The following is a 17,348-nucleotide window of genomic DNA, read 5'->3' as shown; positions in this document are numbered from 1 at the left end:
CCATATCGAAGGAAATAGATATGGTCCTTTTATATAAAGACTAGTTTTCATTGATTTAAAAGCACATGGCGCCATCTAAAATTCTATTCTATCAAATCAAATAAAGAATGATAACTGATTTGAAAAAAGAAAGAAAGAAAAGATATCACGTACGTCACTACGTTCGTAACAGTGACAATGAAATGAAGAGGATCATTTCCCAGCAAACATCAACTTATTTTGTAACTTGGTTTAATTTTTACTATTTATCAAATTGGAAAAGTTATTAGTATTATTATTATTATTTATTAAAATTAAATCTTTCACTCGTATTTAGCACTAACAAGTATGACTGTACTGTACCTTACCACATCAGTATCGGTGATGCCAAAAATTTAGCAATTTAATATTATAAAAAATTATTTTATTTATTTTATAACCTCTTTTGGAAGTTGATATATCTGATGCAAATGGGTATTATACTATATAGGGGTTCGTTGCATCGTACCAAGGTTATTATCTCTGTACAATTCAGTAGAATCAGTACCAAAAAAAAAAAAAACTCTATCCCACTTCAGTCGAGTATCATTCCAAATACAATAATGCATTGTTAAGTCGGTGGAATGAGTTTGGTCTAGAATCTTGGACTGTACATGTCATGCAAGGAGTTTATCTCCTTTCGTTGCTTGCTGTGTATAATGATTAATGAGGACTTGTAAACCAAGTCCTAGTTGGATTACATAATTGTGAACCACGGGCACAATTATGTAATTGCCAAGGACTCAAGGAGAGTGATTAGAGGGTTTTCTTTATTTTTTGTAGGAGAGAGCTAAGGATGTATTTAGAGTTTGGCTTTTGTGAGAGTCTAAATGTGCTATTGTATTTTTTTTTTTCTCTGTTCTTTAATTTTGCATAAGCAAATTATTTCACAACAATAAAACAAACGACCGAGTCCACATTTTAAACTGGAAAAAGTTAGCTTAGTTCCACTTAAACTAGAGTCATGACTCATGACCATACTTAAACACTTCACTTTCCACAGGCAAAGCGTTGGGGTCGACTAGGTTCCTTGCAAATGGGATTTCGAGCCTTTCAGCTAGGGTTGTAAAGAAAGTTGAGTCCACTATTCACTTCAATATTACAAGGCTAGGCTAATCAGTGACAGTTCTAGGATTTTTTTTCCCTAGGGGTTCAATAGTGTCGGAGTTAGAAATAATCCGGAGAGAAAGTTTATTTATTTATTTTGTTTAACGAAAAAAGAATTTTAACAGTAATGTTACTAATGCAATACTTTCATAATAAAATCTAGGTGGCAAGTTGTTAAAGGTATGTAAAAAAGTGATGTCAGTTGTGAGTCTAGATAAAAACCAATTACAACATACCACATAACTTTTATTGTAAAATTATTGTGAAAAAGTGACGATGAAGGCTAGGCTAGTCAGTGACAGTTCTAGGATTTTTCTTTTCTAGGGGGTCAATAGTGTTGGAATTAGGAATAGTATGGAGAAAAAGTTTATTTATTTATTTTGTTTAACGAAGAAACAAATTTAACAATAATGCTACTGAAAGTTCAAAAAGCGTGTAAAACACCTTTGAACGTTTAGACCCGAAATTACAAAAAACCAATTCAAGCTTATTATCAAACAATTAATGTGCGGAACATGAACATAAGCCAAACACAGAATTGATAAAAAATCTAAGCCAATTATAATTACATCCACAACAGAAAATAAAAGGCAAAGATAAAGGAAGAGAGATGCAAACACAAGGACAACACATGATATGTTATCGAAGAGGAAACCGAAACCCTCGGCGTAAAACCTCTCCGCTGCCCTCCAAGCGGTAAATAATCCACTAAAGAATGTAGTTGGGATACATAAATAATAGAAGACCTTCTAAGCCTAATCTACCCAGTGTACCTAAGCCCTCCAAGCTTCTTGCTTCAACGAGGTTGCGCCGAACCTATTTCTTCTTTAGCTTACCGGATTCCACTACTAAGCCATAGCATCAACCAGTAATCATTGGTCCCTTCCAAATTGCTTCCCTTAGCACCAAATGTACCTTCTCATAGACGTGGGTGTGATGAGAAAAGGATTTGGTCAATAGCCTCTCAAAGATGTATCAATGGAGAGGAAGAGAGTAGAGGAATTTGTAGAGTCTCTTAGTGAAGATTGGGGATGAGGCAATCTTGGTTTTCTCTAGGGTTTCTCTTACAAAATTCTCTCTGGAAGTTTTCTTGATTCATGAGTATAATGGTCTATATATAGTGGTGTGTGTTTGGAATACGAAGAGTCAATTTTTGCCAAACAGGGTAAGTTGGCGGCTTGACCTCGCGGCTTGTCCAAGTCGTGAGTTCAAGTCGAGAGGTAATGGCTTGGCCAGTCTGAGACTTTTGTCCTGTAGTGCGACAGCTGGCGTGACCCTTCACCTTCTCGCTAGGGTAAGCCGCGAAACACTGTGAAGGTAAGAAACTTGAAAAATTTCTCTAAGTGTTTTTCGCAACTGGAAGGTCTACCTGCGAGATAGTCGCTAGGGGAGCCGCGAAAATCTCTGTGTACCCCTCGCGACTGGACTTTCCACCCACGAACAAGTCGCCACACTAAGCGGCAAAAATCACAAAAACTCAAGTTTTGAAAAATTTTCTAAGTATTTTTCGCGACTGCAACCTTGACTCGCCAGTGAGTCGTGAAAAGTCTCTAAGTGAGCTCGCGACTGGGGCATGTGACTGGACCAACCCGCGACTGAGTCGCCAAAACAGGGTAATACTATTTTTGAAAATTTTGACATTTTTGTAAAAACAAAATACTTTCCAAAAACAAACTAAAACACTTAAAAATCTTTTTGTGTTTGATCAACAAAGATTGAGCTTGTAAAAACACATTTAAACAAGTACAATCACACAAATAAATATGACATTTATTGAATATAGTCTTATGTGTTGTGTGTGAATATCAAAAATGAGATAGTCCTTAGTCTAATGTGAGGCTTCAATGATCAATTCAATCAAGACATACTCAACTAGCACTAGATAATGTGACCCATCTCAATTATAGAAGTGTGCATATATGACCTCCCACATAAACTTGTGAACATTTCTTTGAAACTTTTCATTTGGCTCTATATACATCATATCATTTGATCATTTCAAATCAACATATCTCATTGTGAGATAGATGCCTGAAATTTTTAATATTTCAAATTGATGAGATAGCTTTTGGCTTTTTGGGCATCAAACATTTTATTTTGGTCACTTTCCCTTTTTCCTAGTCAAATACTAGTATGTGCGACAAGTTTTTGCAGTTCAATATCTCTTTTCATTTGGAGATTTACATTTGGTGAGCTCTTTAATTAAATGCAATAAAAATAAAAGTGGGAAGATATATAGGCACAAGTTTATGCATGTCTCAAGATCAACAAAACCATTCACTAATCATTCATGACAAGGTTGAAAATCTATTTACAACTGTCACAAAGATTTCAGAAGTTCTTCCACAATGATATGAGTGCATAAGATACAAGCTAAACTCGTTAAATACACAAAGCCATTAGTACAAAGGTACAAGGCAAAACATGCTTTGAGACAACACTTAACAAAGTTGATCAAATTTTTGAATTTTTTACATTTTATGTGTTTTTGGATTTTTGACATAAAAGTAACGACAGCTTGATCAAAAGTAATGTAAAAACATTTTAAAAACAAAACAAATAAACAACTAACAAAAAAGGGAAGACAAAAATAAGAAATGCAATGCAAACAGAAACACAAAGAGATTTAAGTTTAAGGAATGATACCAACACCAATGGTCTTACGCAAAAATTCAAATCTCGGGCCATCAAGAGGTTTGGTGAATATGCCTGCCTTTTGATTGTCAGTATTTATGAACTCTAGACAAACTATCTTGTCCTCTATCAAGTCCCGAATGAAGTGATAACGGATCTCGATATGCTTTGATTTGGAGTGCTGAACTGGATTCTTTGATAAGTTTATGGCACTAGTGTTATCACAGAACACACACATAGTGTCTTGAGAAATTCCATAGTCATGCAGTAACTTTCTTATCCATAACAATTGTGCACAGCAACTTCTTGTTGCAATGTATTCAGCTTCGGCTCTTGAAAGGGATACTAAATTTTGCTTTTTGCTCATCCATGAAACTAAATTATTTCCAAGATAGAAGCACTCACCAGACGTGCTTTTCCTATCATCAATGCACCTTGCCCAGTCAGCATCTGAATATCCCGCCAAACACTCATTCGAATCTTTTGTATACCAAATCCCATAGTCAGATGTGCCATTGACATAGCGAATGATTCGCTTTACTGCTGTTAAGTGGGACTCTTTAGGAGCAGCTTGGAACCGTGCACATACCCCGACACTGAATGCAATATCTGGTCTACTTGCTATGAGATAGAGAAGACTGCCAGTCATACTTTGATAAAGTGTTGGATCGACATCAACGCCGGCTGCATCTATGCTTAGTTTTGCAGATGAGCTCATGGGTGTAGAAGTATGTTTCTTAGAATCCAGGCCAAATCTTTTGACAAGATTTTTGGCATACTTCTCTTGAGAAATGAATATTCCATCTTTTCATTGTTTCACTTGAAGCCCTAAGAAGTAGTTCAACTCTCCCACCATGCTCATTTCAAATTCCCTTTTCATTTCTTCTGAAAATTCATGGGCTAGTTGATCAATTGTGGCTCCAAAAACAATATCATCTACATACACTTGAGCGACAAGGAGGGATTTCTCATCCCTTTTAACAAACAATGTTCGATCTGCTTGACCTCTTTTGAACCCACGATCCAATAGGTAAGTGGTGAGACGATCATACCATGCTCTTGGTGCTTGCTTCAACCCATACAAAGCTTTCTTCAGTCTTAGCACATGACCCAGAAATTGAGGATCTTCAAATCCCTTTGGTTGCTCAACAAATACTTTTTCATTTAAAAAGCCATTTAAGAAGGCACTATTCACATCCATTTGATACAATTTGGAATCCATGATGCATGCTATGGACAGGAGAATTCAAATGGACTCTAGTCTTGCTACCAGAGCAAATGATTCATTGAAATCTATGCCTTCCACTTGAGTATACCCTGAGCCACCAATCTAGACTTATTTCGAAAAATTTCACCATGTTCATCTGTTTTGTTCTTAAAAATCCATTTGGTGCCGATCACATGTGTATTTTCAGGCCTTGGAACCAATTCCCATATATCATTTCTAACAAATTGATGTAGCTCCTGGTGCATAGACTCTACCTAATTTTCATCTTTCAGGGCTTCTTCTACCTTTTTGGGTTCAAATTGAGCAAGATAACAGTTGTATGTTACATGGTTAGCACTATATTTTGGTCCTTTTCTCAAACGAAGTCCCTCGTTTACATCACCAATAATATTACTTGATGGGTGATTGAGAGTCACTCTTGATGAAGGTTTCTTGGAAGTTGAGAGTTCCTCATCACGAGAGATTGGGGGTTAAACTTCTTGAGGGGTGAGTAGACTTGAGACTTCTTGTGTCGATCTAGTCTCTCTTCTTGATATAGAGGGTGTAGACTCCTTTCTAGGTGTTTCTTTCTCAGCATCATCACTTAGGGACATATCATCATCATCCTCATTCTTCTTGAGTTTGAGCCCCTTTCCATCATCCTCAATTTCCTTTTCTGATATGGTGTCATCTATGACCACATTGATTGATTCCATCACCGTCTTAGTTCACCTGTTGTATACCCTATAGGCTCGGCTATTTATGAAGTAACTTAGGAATATTCCTTCATCACTCTTAGCATCAAATTTACCCATATTTTCCCTGTCATTCAGAATGTAACACGTGCTCCCAAATATTCTGAAATACTTCACCTTAGATTTCTTTTCTTTCCATATTTCATATGACGTCTTCTTTATCCCTGCTCGGAAATAGATTCTATTGCCAATGTGACATGATGTGTACACAGTTTCAGCCTAGAATTTTTGTGGTATGTTTTTGTTGAGGAGCATGACTCTTGCCATCTCTTGGATCACCCAGTTCTTTCTTTCAACCACCCCATTCTGTTGTGGAGTCTTTGGAGCTGAGAATTCCTTCTTGATACCATGCTCTTCACAGAAAGCTTCAAACTTAGCATTCTCGAATTCCTTCCCATGATTACTTTTGATTTTGACTATGAGAACTCCTTTTTCATTTTGCAGTCTCTTGCATAGTTTTTGCAGTTTATCACATGTTTCGGACTTCTTTCTAAGAAATTCCACCCAAGAGTACCTAGAGAAATTATCAACTACCACTATAATGTATCTCTTTCCTCCTAGGCTTTCAGTTCTTGTAGGCCTTATTAGATCAACGTGAAGAAGCTCTAAACACCGTGACGTAGCAATCACATTCACCTTGTGATGGCTTGCCTTTGTTTGTTTTCCCATTTGGCAGTCTCCACATATAGTCTTCTCCACCTTTCCAAACTTTGGAAGTCCCTCAACTGCCTCAAGTTTAGATACTTTAGATACTTTTTTGAAATTTGCATGTCCAAACTTGTGATGCCAAAGTTTCAGCATATCAACACGAGCACGTCTACACGAAATAGGTGCTGTAGGAACTACTCTATAGCAATTATCAGTAGTCCTATTTCCTTCCAAGACTTGAATCCCTTTTTCATCAATGATTATGCACCCCTTCTTTGAGAATTGGACAAGAAAGTCTTCATCACAGATTTGAGTGATGCTTAAGAGATTTGCATTCAATCTTTTGATGTATAGCACATCCTTTAATAGAGGTAACCCTGGTATTTCAAACGTCCCTTTGCCGAGAACTTGAGCATGGCTCTCATCACCAAAAGTCACATAATCACAGGCTTTCTCTTTAAGAGTCTTAAAGAGTGATTTATCTCCTGTCATTTGACGAGAGCATCCACTGTCAAGGTACCATAAGCATGAGTTAAAAACCTTCAATGAGGTGTGCACAAACAGACAAGCATGAAACAAGCATTTTTTACCATCAAACATAATTTCATCTTTATTTTTCATACTTCTGTCAGATTGAATTTTCTTTTTCAGATTATCAACCTTTTCACACAATATTCTATTTCTTCTTTTGTTCTTTTTAATCATAGAGTTAGAATCACATAGATTATTGTGTAAGATGTGGTTCTTATTTTCAAAGTATTTCAGCATGTGAATGACCATCATAACATGTTTCTTGGATTTAATTAACTCTAAGAGTTCATTTTTAGAACGCCCTTCAAACATGCTCATAGAGTCATTATCACAAACATCTAAATTACAATTTAGCAAGACCTTTTTCATAGCTGCATCCATAACTAAGGGGTCTAGGATCGCACTCAGGTAATCAAACCACAAAGAGTGCACCTGCTCTGATACCAATTGAAAGTTCAAAAAGCGTGTAAAACATCTTTGAACGTTTAGACCCCAAATTACAAAAAATCAATGCAAGCTTATTATCAAACAATTAATATGCGGAACATGAATATAAGCCAAACACAAAATTGATAAACAATCTAAGCCAATTATAATCACATCCACAACAGAAAATAAAAGGTAAAGATAAAGGAAGAGAGATGCAAACACAAGGACAATACGCAATGTGTTATCGAAGAGGAAACCGAAGCTCTCGACGTAAAATCTCTTCGCCGCCCTCCAACTGGTAAATAATCCACTAAAAAATGTAGTTGGGATACATGAACAGCAGAAGACCTTCCAAGCTTAATTTACCCAGTGTATCTAAGCCCTCTAAGCTTCTTACTCTAACGAGGTTGCGCTGAATCTATTTCTTCTTTAGCTTACCGGATTCTGCTACTAAGCCATAGCATCAACCAATAGTCATTGGTCTCTTCCAAATTGCTTCCCTTAGCACCAAATGTAACTTCTCATAGACGTGGGTGTGATGAGAAAATGATTTGGTCAATAGCCTTTCAAGGATGTATCAATGGAGAGGAAGAGAGTAGAGAAATTTGTAGAGTCTCTTAGTGAAGATTGGGGATGAGGCAATCCTTTTTTTTTTCCTAGGGTTTCTCTCACAAAATTCTTTCTGGAAACTCTCTTGATTTCGTGGGTATAATGGTCTTTATATAGTGGTGTGTGTTTGGAATATGAAGAGTCAATTTTTGCCAAACAGGGTGAGTTGGCGGCTTGACCTCGCGGTTTGTCCAAGTCGCGAGTTCAAGTCACAAGGTAACGGCCTACTAGCCTGGGACTTTTGTCCTCTAGTGTGACAGCTGGCGTGAGCCTTCACTTTTTTGCATGCTTCTCACGTGCACAGCATTTGGCGGCTTGCAAGCCGTGAGTCAGTCGCGAGTCCTAACCGCGAGACTCTGATTCTTTGCACAAGGATGAACAATTCTTCACACACTACCCTTACAAGAATCCCACCTAAATACAGGGTTACTAAGTGCTAAATTACAAGCAAATTGGCACGGAATAAAACTAACAAGATGGTTGATAAATTTTAATCTTACAGCTACTAATGCAACACTTTCATAATAAAATCTAGGTGGCAAGTTGTTAAAGGTATCTAAAATAGTAATGTCAGTTGTGAGTTTAGATAAAAACTAATTACAACATATCACTTAACTTTTATTGTAAAATTATTGTGAAAATATTGTGAAAATAGCACTAAGATAATTATATTTAAGCTGGGTTCAAACAAAATTTAGATTTACAGTGTTCAAATTTTTTATTTAGGAGTAATATATATATGTATATAATATTTTTTTTTGGGCTAGGTCAGGGGCTGGCTGTAGTGCAGCCCATGAGGCTAGTGATGCACTTTGAGAATTCACTCAAGGACTAATACTCTTTAAGTAATAAATATATCAGTACTAAATGACCTTTGCACAATATAATGAATTACAATTATAACACAAAAGGTTGGAAAAATTAGAAAAGAGATAGTGAAAGAGAGAGGACTTTACTTCTCTCTTGCCACACATGTAGAAACACACTCGCAAATATGTTGGTTTAATAAGACAGGGACTGATCTTAAGCAAAATGATATAAATGTGGTTACCGGTTAGTCAGGGGGCAAATGAGTTTGTGTTTAATGCTTGCTTTGGTCTGGTCAAGGCTTTATAGAGGATCCAAGGAATGTCTAAGATCTAGTTATGGTGTTTTTGGGCATTCCATGCGGGCTTTTTGGTTCATTATTAAGCTGGGGACCAAAAAATGGGTTATCTACAGCTTCTAACCCACAACCCGTATGAAATCTATTGTGTCACTATGGGCTTGGATCTTTTGGGAAATTGAATGAAGTGGAGGATCCAAAAGGCATTTGGACCATTTGCTAAAGTTCTCAAAGTAACAAATTATATATCTGTTGGCAGCTGAATCTACAGTGGAAGTGCTTATGAATATAGCGAAGGGGTCAGACCAAAACTTAGATGACAAATTGTTAATAGTATGTAAAAAATGATGTCGGTAATGAATCCAAATAAGAGCTAAACATTAATTGACACCTACACACTTACCGACGAGTTCTTGGAGTACTTGCCACTTGGCTCACACTTGTTAATTGTAACTTATTCACACTTTTCATCTTGAAAGGGCCTTAGTTTGAGTGCAAAGTAGGTTGCTCCCAAGGTTTGGACTGAGTGGCTGGGCCAGTTTAGATAAAATTCTTGAGTGACTGGACTTATTAATGATGGGATTCGGCTACCAATGAATGAACCGCAAAAGGACGAATCATGTGGGTCTTTGTCGGCCTTGAGTTGAAGAGTAGGCATGTGCAAGCCTATATGTGGCTGGTTTATTAGGTACTAAGTTTGGCCCATCAACAACACTAGATCATTAGATTGCAGATACCCATCCAAATGTTGGAGCTTGTTCAGTTGTTCAGCCGCAACTTATGGCCAAGTCCACAAATGAAATGCTTGTGGGCCACATGGTTTGCCATTGAGAGACACGTAACACTTATCAAGAGAGCCACCAATAGATTTTTTCCTTTTAAAAAAAAAAAAAAAACTTCAATAGATTGGGCTGCGGAAAAGGTTAAATCACAAAATTTTTCACAATTATTTGTCATAACTATAACGTGGTAGAGTATAATTGATGAAAAAATTGTGAATTTATATGTAACTGATAGTTAATCACTCACAATCTAACATGATTATAGCAAAATAATTGTGAAATAATTTGTAATTTTAAAACCACTTGATGACTGTGGTTGTGGGTGTTTGGCAACATTTTATTTATTTTATTTTATTTTATTTTTAAAACTCATATAGCCCTTGATGGTGTGAAAAAATATTTTTATAATATCCTAAAAATATATAATTTAATATTATTGGGAATGTCATATATTTTGAGAATTTGAGTCAATGTCAACTATTAAAAATCGAGTACAACAAATCTAATTTTCATCAAACCAATTTAGTGTGAAACTGTGAATATAAAATTTTGTTATCCATATTTTTTTCTCCCGGAGATTTTTAGAGTTGGACTAATAGCTGCAAATCTCTTTCAAATACTGTTGTCCAGGAAAATACCCCGTCATTGTCTTTATCAACGCACACTTACACAGTTGAATTCCGGTTTGAGTTGGACTAATTGAGCCCATTCCACCATTCAAGGGTTTCAACAAAGCAATATGCAAAAGTCAACGTCTTAAAAGAAACAAATTAATTATGTTAATTATGTTTGTTTTTTTCTTCCTCATATCACATCAGATTAAATTAATTGCCATAATTATTGCTGCTTCTTATTTTTGGTTTTTTTTTTTTTTTTTTTTTTTCGAAACTGTTGTTGCTGACTTTGTAGCTTCCTCACTAGTTCAAAGAATATCATTAAATTGACACGGTTTGTCATGAAAGTTGAATTTATTGGATAAGCAACTAGGAAAATTTTCACGTTTCACAGGTCAACTTTCTTCAAATTCACATGAAGATATCAAAAAACTAGATGAAACCAACGAACCTCTCTTGCTTTATGAACTTGTACTTAAGGACAATGTGTGAATTTTCGAGTAAAAAGGACGCTAGAGTACAACCCACAATGCAACCTTATGAAAATTTAGCATGCTTTTGATCACATAGGATTGCTACCTTGCCTCAACTTTCTAAGGAAAATAATCCTGTAAAAGATCCCTTATTTATTTCCCTTTACCCATATCTTTGCAAAAAATCTGTTCCTTTTCCACGCCATATGCAAAATTAAACTTCCAATCTAATTGAATAGGAAAGTCAATTCCTTTCCACAGTTTATCTATATAAAATACAATTAAAACTAGGTTCTTGCTTTCATATTTTTCCCATCCTATTTTCTTCTGCAAATTCAGGTGTGTAACCTTTCATTGAAGAGCGAAATCGAAGAGTCTCTATGCTAGCTTTCACACTAGAAAACAGGTAATTTGTTATCCTATTCTTTTATTTTTTTAATTGCAATTGGGTTGGGGAATTGAATCAAAAGGTACAGATTTTGTTTAAGAATTATGGTAAAGTTAGTATTGTCATTGATTTTCCTATTGTTTGTTTGACTTTTTTTAATTGCATGATATTCATGTGTGAAAAAGTATTTCGTGATTACTATTGTAAGAAAGAAAAGTAGCGCACAAGGAAAACTGTATATTATAGAATAAGTAAAAGTTTTTACATTAGAATCTTAGATTTTCAACAAGTTGTGACATGGTGAAGAAAAAACCAAAGAGAACAAAGAAAAGAAGCTGTACATCAAAATAGCTTTTTTGAAAAAAATTTCCACCCTTTTGATTTTCGCATTGCTTATTTTACACTTCTTAATTGCATGACAACTGTGTGAAGCTATTCTGTGATAGCTATTTTTTTTTTTTTTTCAATTTTTTTTTTTCAATTTTGAGATGAATGCTCTGTTGTTGTATTTTTCTTTTACACAAATCAAGCTTTGATTGATAAAGCGGATTTTGATTTATTTTTAGATACTACTGCAACTAATGGATAAAATCGTTTTTCATGGTTTGAAAAGATTTGAATAATTCAATCCTTCTTTCTTACAAGCTTCAAGACGCTAGACATTTACAAGAACTTTTTTTTTAATAGAAAGATTTCAAATTTTTTCAAAATATTAAGAATACCATTTCAAGTATTATTAGAGCCATCTTAGCTATATGGAATATCTGTTACTTTAGAAGTTAACAACATCAAAATTTCTAAAGTCCAGAACATGGAGGATTAGCAATACTGTATTGGTGATGATTAGGCAGTGTAAATCTTAAGATTAGAATTTATAAACTATTGCTAAAAGCAAGTCAAACACGATTGCCTTGATCCCATCCATTTGCATTTTAGTGCCTTTAAAAAAGCCTTTAATGCTTTATTACATCTTAGAGATGTGTAAGGTTTTACGTCAAGTTACACCATTAGACAATGTTTATACTTTTTTTGCCTCTCTTTGTTCCCCTTCCCCACCATGTACGGTCCAGATCTAGATCAAGTCATAGCTCATGTTTTCTCTTTTAGACTTTTGTCCATTAAAGACTGACACAAAGTGAAAAACCAAGAGGAATAAAGACAATAGGAGACGAGATTGTCAACAAGATTCTAGCTTTCATATTATATATTTTTTTTCATATGAAAGAAGTTCCTCCAAGTCTAAGCTCTTGTGTACTGGTTAAGTTAATCTAGAACAGGATATGAATGAAACGCAAGACTTCTCTCTGGTGTTTTAGCGCGTTGAACGTTGTTTTAAGACATCATATTCGTGCCGCATCTAAATACATTAGAGTACAACTACACGCAATACAAACCTTAGGAAAGAGTTTATGAATTTGAGCTCCAAGAAAAAGAGAAAAACCAAGTTGATGAAAGTTTGACCAAATAGGCAATTTGGGGGAAAATTATGATTTGTTTATTCAATGTGTCAATTTGATTACTCATTAGTAGCACTAAATAAATTAAAGAATCTAAATTAGTTAAAGTTGGCCTAGTGAGCATCCAGTAACAGGGGTCCATGCATCATTTGACTCTTATGTTGGACACAAGCGAATCAAATCCCATGATGAATAGTGATATCAACCGGCCCGAAGAAAATCTTTCATTAATTATACGGTGGTGGGTCATAGATTTTATATTCCAAAAACAACAAAAACAAAGAAATTTGAAGAAGGAAAGGAAAAAGAAACTTGGTCACGAGGCAAGAAAGAAAGAAAATTAAAAAAAAAAGGAAAAGAAAAAAGAATCCCATGTGACTTGAAAGCTGAGCCTTTGACGCAGCTGCCGGTGTCCGGTGAAAGCGGAACCTCATTGGGTCCCACACCCCATACCTCCTCACTCAAAATGACTTTTGCATCAAAAGCTGTTAAAGGTCAACTCTGCCTCACTGTCCTCAACTAACATGTTTTGTTTTTAAAATATTTTTAGTTTCACACGTAATCTCCAAACTTACGTCAGATAAAAATTACCTAAAATATTTTTATAACAAATTATAAATAGTAAATTATTATTAAATTTATAATATATTGACGCGTGAGACACTAAACTAAACAGAAATGGATTGATAATATTTTTAAAATAAATTATAAATAGTAAGTTATTATAAATTTTAATTTTAATTTATAATTAAAATTATTTTTTTATCTACTAATAATAGTTAATAATAACTTAACATTTAAATTTATTGTAAAAATATTATAAATATAGTATTTTTTGACACCAAATGATAAATGGATTTGTTACTTTTCCTCGAAGACTCGTAATTCAACAATTCAACGAGTTGTAAAATTGAACAAGTATGAATGTGAAAAAAAAAAAAAAAAAAAAAAGAGAATGTATGAATGTGCTCCAAGTATCGTTTATTTCATTTTATTTTATTTCTCTCTCTCTCTCTCTCTCTCTCATTTTAGCATTTTACCAAGTCATCAATCCAACGGCTAATCACAACCTTTTGACCTTATCTCCACTCTAAGCTCATCATTTTACACGGTCTCCAACCGGTTTTATTTTTGGTTGGGGTCCACACACTTAAAACATGGTCAATACCGTGACCCAAAAATCCACGTGGAACGACAGGAATGGTGGGTGAGTTTGACTACAAATGAATAGAAACAACAGGTCAGTGACCCTATAACTTGCTTTGTAAGGAGCATCAGTTTGACTCGAATCCTCTTTTTTTAATTAATTTTTCGCTTTTTGCTTTCCTCGTCATCAATTTCAATCTCTTGGTCTCTCACCCTTTCATTCTGCACCAAGATTTGTACTACTAGTTTAGTACTATAAATTTTCATCGTTATAATTCCACATCTACTAGTAGCTAAAAAATAAAAAAGAGTTGGGTATTTCATATATCTAGGCAAAGTTTGGTTTTTTATGGTTAATGGTGTTTGGGAAATTATGGCTGTGGAGTTAATGATGGGATATGGGGGTGATAGTTTTGCAGGGAAAAGTAGTGAAGAGAACGCTTTGGCTGTAAAAGAAGCAGCCTCAGCTGGGATTCAAAGCGTTGAGAAGCTGATGCGATTGATTTCTCAAGAGCAAGCTTCAATGGAAGTTGGGGCTGTTGCTGATGTAGCTGTGGACAAGTTCAAGAGGGTGATTTCTTTGCTAGATAGGAAGAGACTTGGCCATGCTCGTTTTCGAAGAGCTCCTGCGGGTGCTAGTCCTCAACAGAAACAAGAAAACCAAGAGGTTCAAGAACCAGGACCAAGTAATATACCAATCCCACATCGGCAAAAATTAGAACCAGTTTCTGCTTTCAAGGTTTATTGTCCAACTCCCACACCAATTTCTAGGCTTCCTCCTTTACCAAATAGTCACACCCATGTACACCAACAACCTCTTGGTCTTATGGTAGCAAAAGCTGGATCTTTGGAGAGAAAAGATGGGGCTAATAGTATAAGTTTTTGTTCTTCACCACCAATTTCAGCTGGGAATTCTTTTGTTTCAAGTTTGACAGGGGACACTGAGAGTTTACAGCCTTCTTTGTCTTCTGGATTCCAAATTACAAACCTGTCACAGGTTTCCTCTGTGGGAAAGCCACCTCTGTCTTTGAAGAGGAGGTGTAGTTCGATGGATGATGGTGCACTCAAGTGCGGCTCATCTTCTGGGAGATGTCACTGTTCCAAGAAAAGGTTGGTATTTTTTTTACAGTAATTTAGTGTCAGCTTGTTCTTTGATGTGGGTTTTAGTTTTAGCACTTAAAATTGTTTTTGATCTGAATATTGAAACTGGGTTTTTTTAATTTGTTTGAGCAGGAAATCTAAAATAAAGAGAGTGATAAGAGTCCCTGCAGTTAGCCCAAAAATGGCTGATATTCCACCCGATGAGTATTCATGGAGAAAGTATGGCCAGAAACCAATCAAAGGTTCTCCACATCCAAGGTGTGTATCTGTGGTGTACACTCTTCAATTACTTTAAATTCTAGTGTTTATTTATTTATTTTTCCCTTCCACGCTTCCTATTATTATTATTATATTTAATTTTGGGTAAATTTCATTTTTTATTTATTTTGTCCTTTCTAAATAAATTTGGGGTATGGGCGAATTTGTTGTCAACTTTCCACTCAAATTTAAGACTAAAAGAGTAACAAATTTAATCATATTGTCAACTTTTCATGCAATTTTGCTAAAATTATTCTATCCAATTTGGGGTATTGATGGAAAGTTGACAAGATGACTAAATTGTTACACAATGACTAAAATTGAGGAACAAATATTGGCCATGCCCTAAATTTGACGGGAGAAAAATTCAGTTTGTCTATTTTAAACTCATTATCCTTGTAAGTTACTCAACCACATTTTCAATTACTTGTGCTGATGAACTTTATCAAAAAATGGTTTAAAACTCACTAGTGGGTGTGTAACTTATCTATGAAAGGAACAATTCATTTGTGCTTGTAGTACACAAATGGTACTTTACAGTTTACATGTCCATGTTGTGGGTTTTTTAGATTACTCTCTCTCTTGTGGTCAAGCTATGGTTGTTGTGTCAAATTGACAAGCTAACGATATGGTTGCTATGGATCACAATTTCAGGGGATACTACAAATGTAGTAGTTTGAGAGGCTGCCCTGCACGCAAACATGTGGAGCGAGCTTTGGATGATCCAACGATGCTGATTGTCACTTATGAGGGTGATCACAATCACTCCCACACTATCACAGAAGCAAACACAGCTCTTGTCCTCGAATCATCCTAGTCCACTCGTCCAACAAGCTCAAAACAAAGAGTAGTGGATAAAGTCTAGAGATTGTCAACGTTGAGGCTTTGGCTTTGTGTACTTGTGTAGAGGAAGATTTAGTGGATAATGGGTATATGCTAGTTTCTTATACAAAATAGGATTCCTTGGTTTTTCTTTTTCTTTTTTTATTATTTTATTTCGCTCGGTTGAAGACTTTGTTTAGATAAAGGAAAAGAAGTAGGAAAGCTTAAAATGGTGGATTTGGTGGGAGTTGAATCATATGCAAGTGGTAGCTCTTTTTTTAAATTTCAAAAACTTTTTTTAATGTTCTTATACTCATTAGAGTTTTGCTTTTTGATATGCTGGGGATGCCCACTTTTATTTGTTTCTATTGGCACTATACAAATCCTTTATAGAAAAAAAGGAAAAAAAAAAGAAAGGTACTCAGTCTATGGGTTAGGCAGAATTTTGAGATATTCTATAATGAAGACCCCTTGCAACGGTTGACTGTTTATGACCATTTTTTTTTTCCTGGTACACACATGCTGCCGAATGAGTAGATATCAAACATGAGTTTGGTTTAGGTCCACAGGAGTACCAGAGTATGGGATGGAAGCTTTGCCCATCAAAGAAAGTTAGAAAGATCCAAAGCCTATGTTCTTTATAGATTCATAAAAACTAAAAAACCTCCCAAAAAGGGCAAAAAAAGAAAAAAAAAAAGGAATAATGAAAATTTCCATAAACCCAACAGGAAATCAAAAGAAGAAAGAGTTTGCTTACAAGCTATGGTTTACAATTTGAATCCGCAAAATTGTTCAGAATTATAAATTTTAGGGTTTGAGTTTCCACGTCTCTCGTGTTGCCCTTATATTGGGCATTTGAGTCATTGATGAGTTGTGAAAAGAGTAGAACAATATCGAGCATGAATGCAATTGTTGGTTGTGTGATTGTTCGACAGAGAAATATCCTTGTTACAAAGATTCTATGAAGACTTTTAGAGACGAGACTACAGTCTTTAGTGAACTAGTTTGAGTTTATCTTAATAATTTTGAATTAAATTTTGAAATTTTAAATTATTTATCTTAATTTAAATTAAAGCTTAGTAAATGAAATAGGAGTATTAAATTTTCAAATGAAGCAAATAAGAGTAATGCTAGAAATACAAATTATTTTACAAAAAAAAAATTACAAATAGTTGATGTGATGAGTGGATATTGGTAAATGAAAAAATGATGTTAGCGATGAGTTTAGATGAAACTAATAAGAAATAGGTCACAACAAAAATTT

General features: G+C 35.0%; 2 protein-coding genes across 2 annotated transcripts; one reads left to right on the top strand and one right to left on the bottom strand.

Moving 5' to 3' along the window:
* Window positions 1–3,757: 3,757 nt before the first annotated feature.
* LOC136069092 (secreted RxLR effector protein 161-like) lies at window positions 3,758–4,477 on the bottom strand. The gene has a single exon (XM_065777210.1). The coding sequence runs from the start codon at window positions 4,475–4,477 to the stop codon at window positions 3,758–3,760; it is 720 nt and encodes a 239-aa protein (XP_065633282.1).
* A 9,573-nt stretch (window positions 4,478–14,050) lies between these two features.
* On the top strand, window positions 14,051–16,421 carry LOC112022207 (probable WRKY transcription factor 7). Its single transcript, XM_024054784.2, has 3 exons — window positions 14,051–15,013; window positions 15,137–15,262; window positions 15,917–16,421. The coding sequence occupies exons 1-3, from the start codon at window positions 14,253–14,255 to the stop codon at window positions 16,077–16,079; spliced, it is 1,050 nt and encodes a 349-aa protein (XP_023910552.1). The 5' UTR covers window positions 14,051–14,252; the 3' UTR covers window positions 16,080–16,421.
* Window positions 16,422–17,348: the final 927 nt, after the last annotated feature.

This window comes from Quercus suber, unplaced genomic scaffold (genome assembly GCF_002906115.3).
Source record: "Quercus suber isolate HL8 unplaced genomic scaffold, Cork oak 2.0 scaffold_151, whole genome shotgun sequence".
Lineage (NCBI taxonomy): Eukaryota > Viridiplantae > Streptophyta > Magnoliopsida > Fagales > Fagaceae > Quercus > Quercus suber.
The sequence above is the reverse complement of the archived record's forward strand: the minus strand, read 5'-3'. Positions and strand labels throughout refer to the sequence as shown.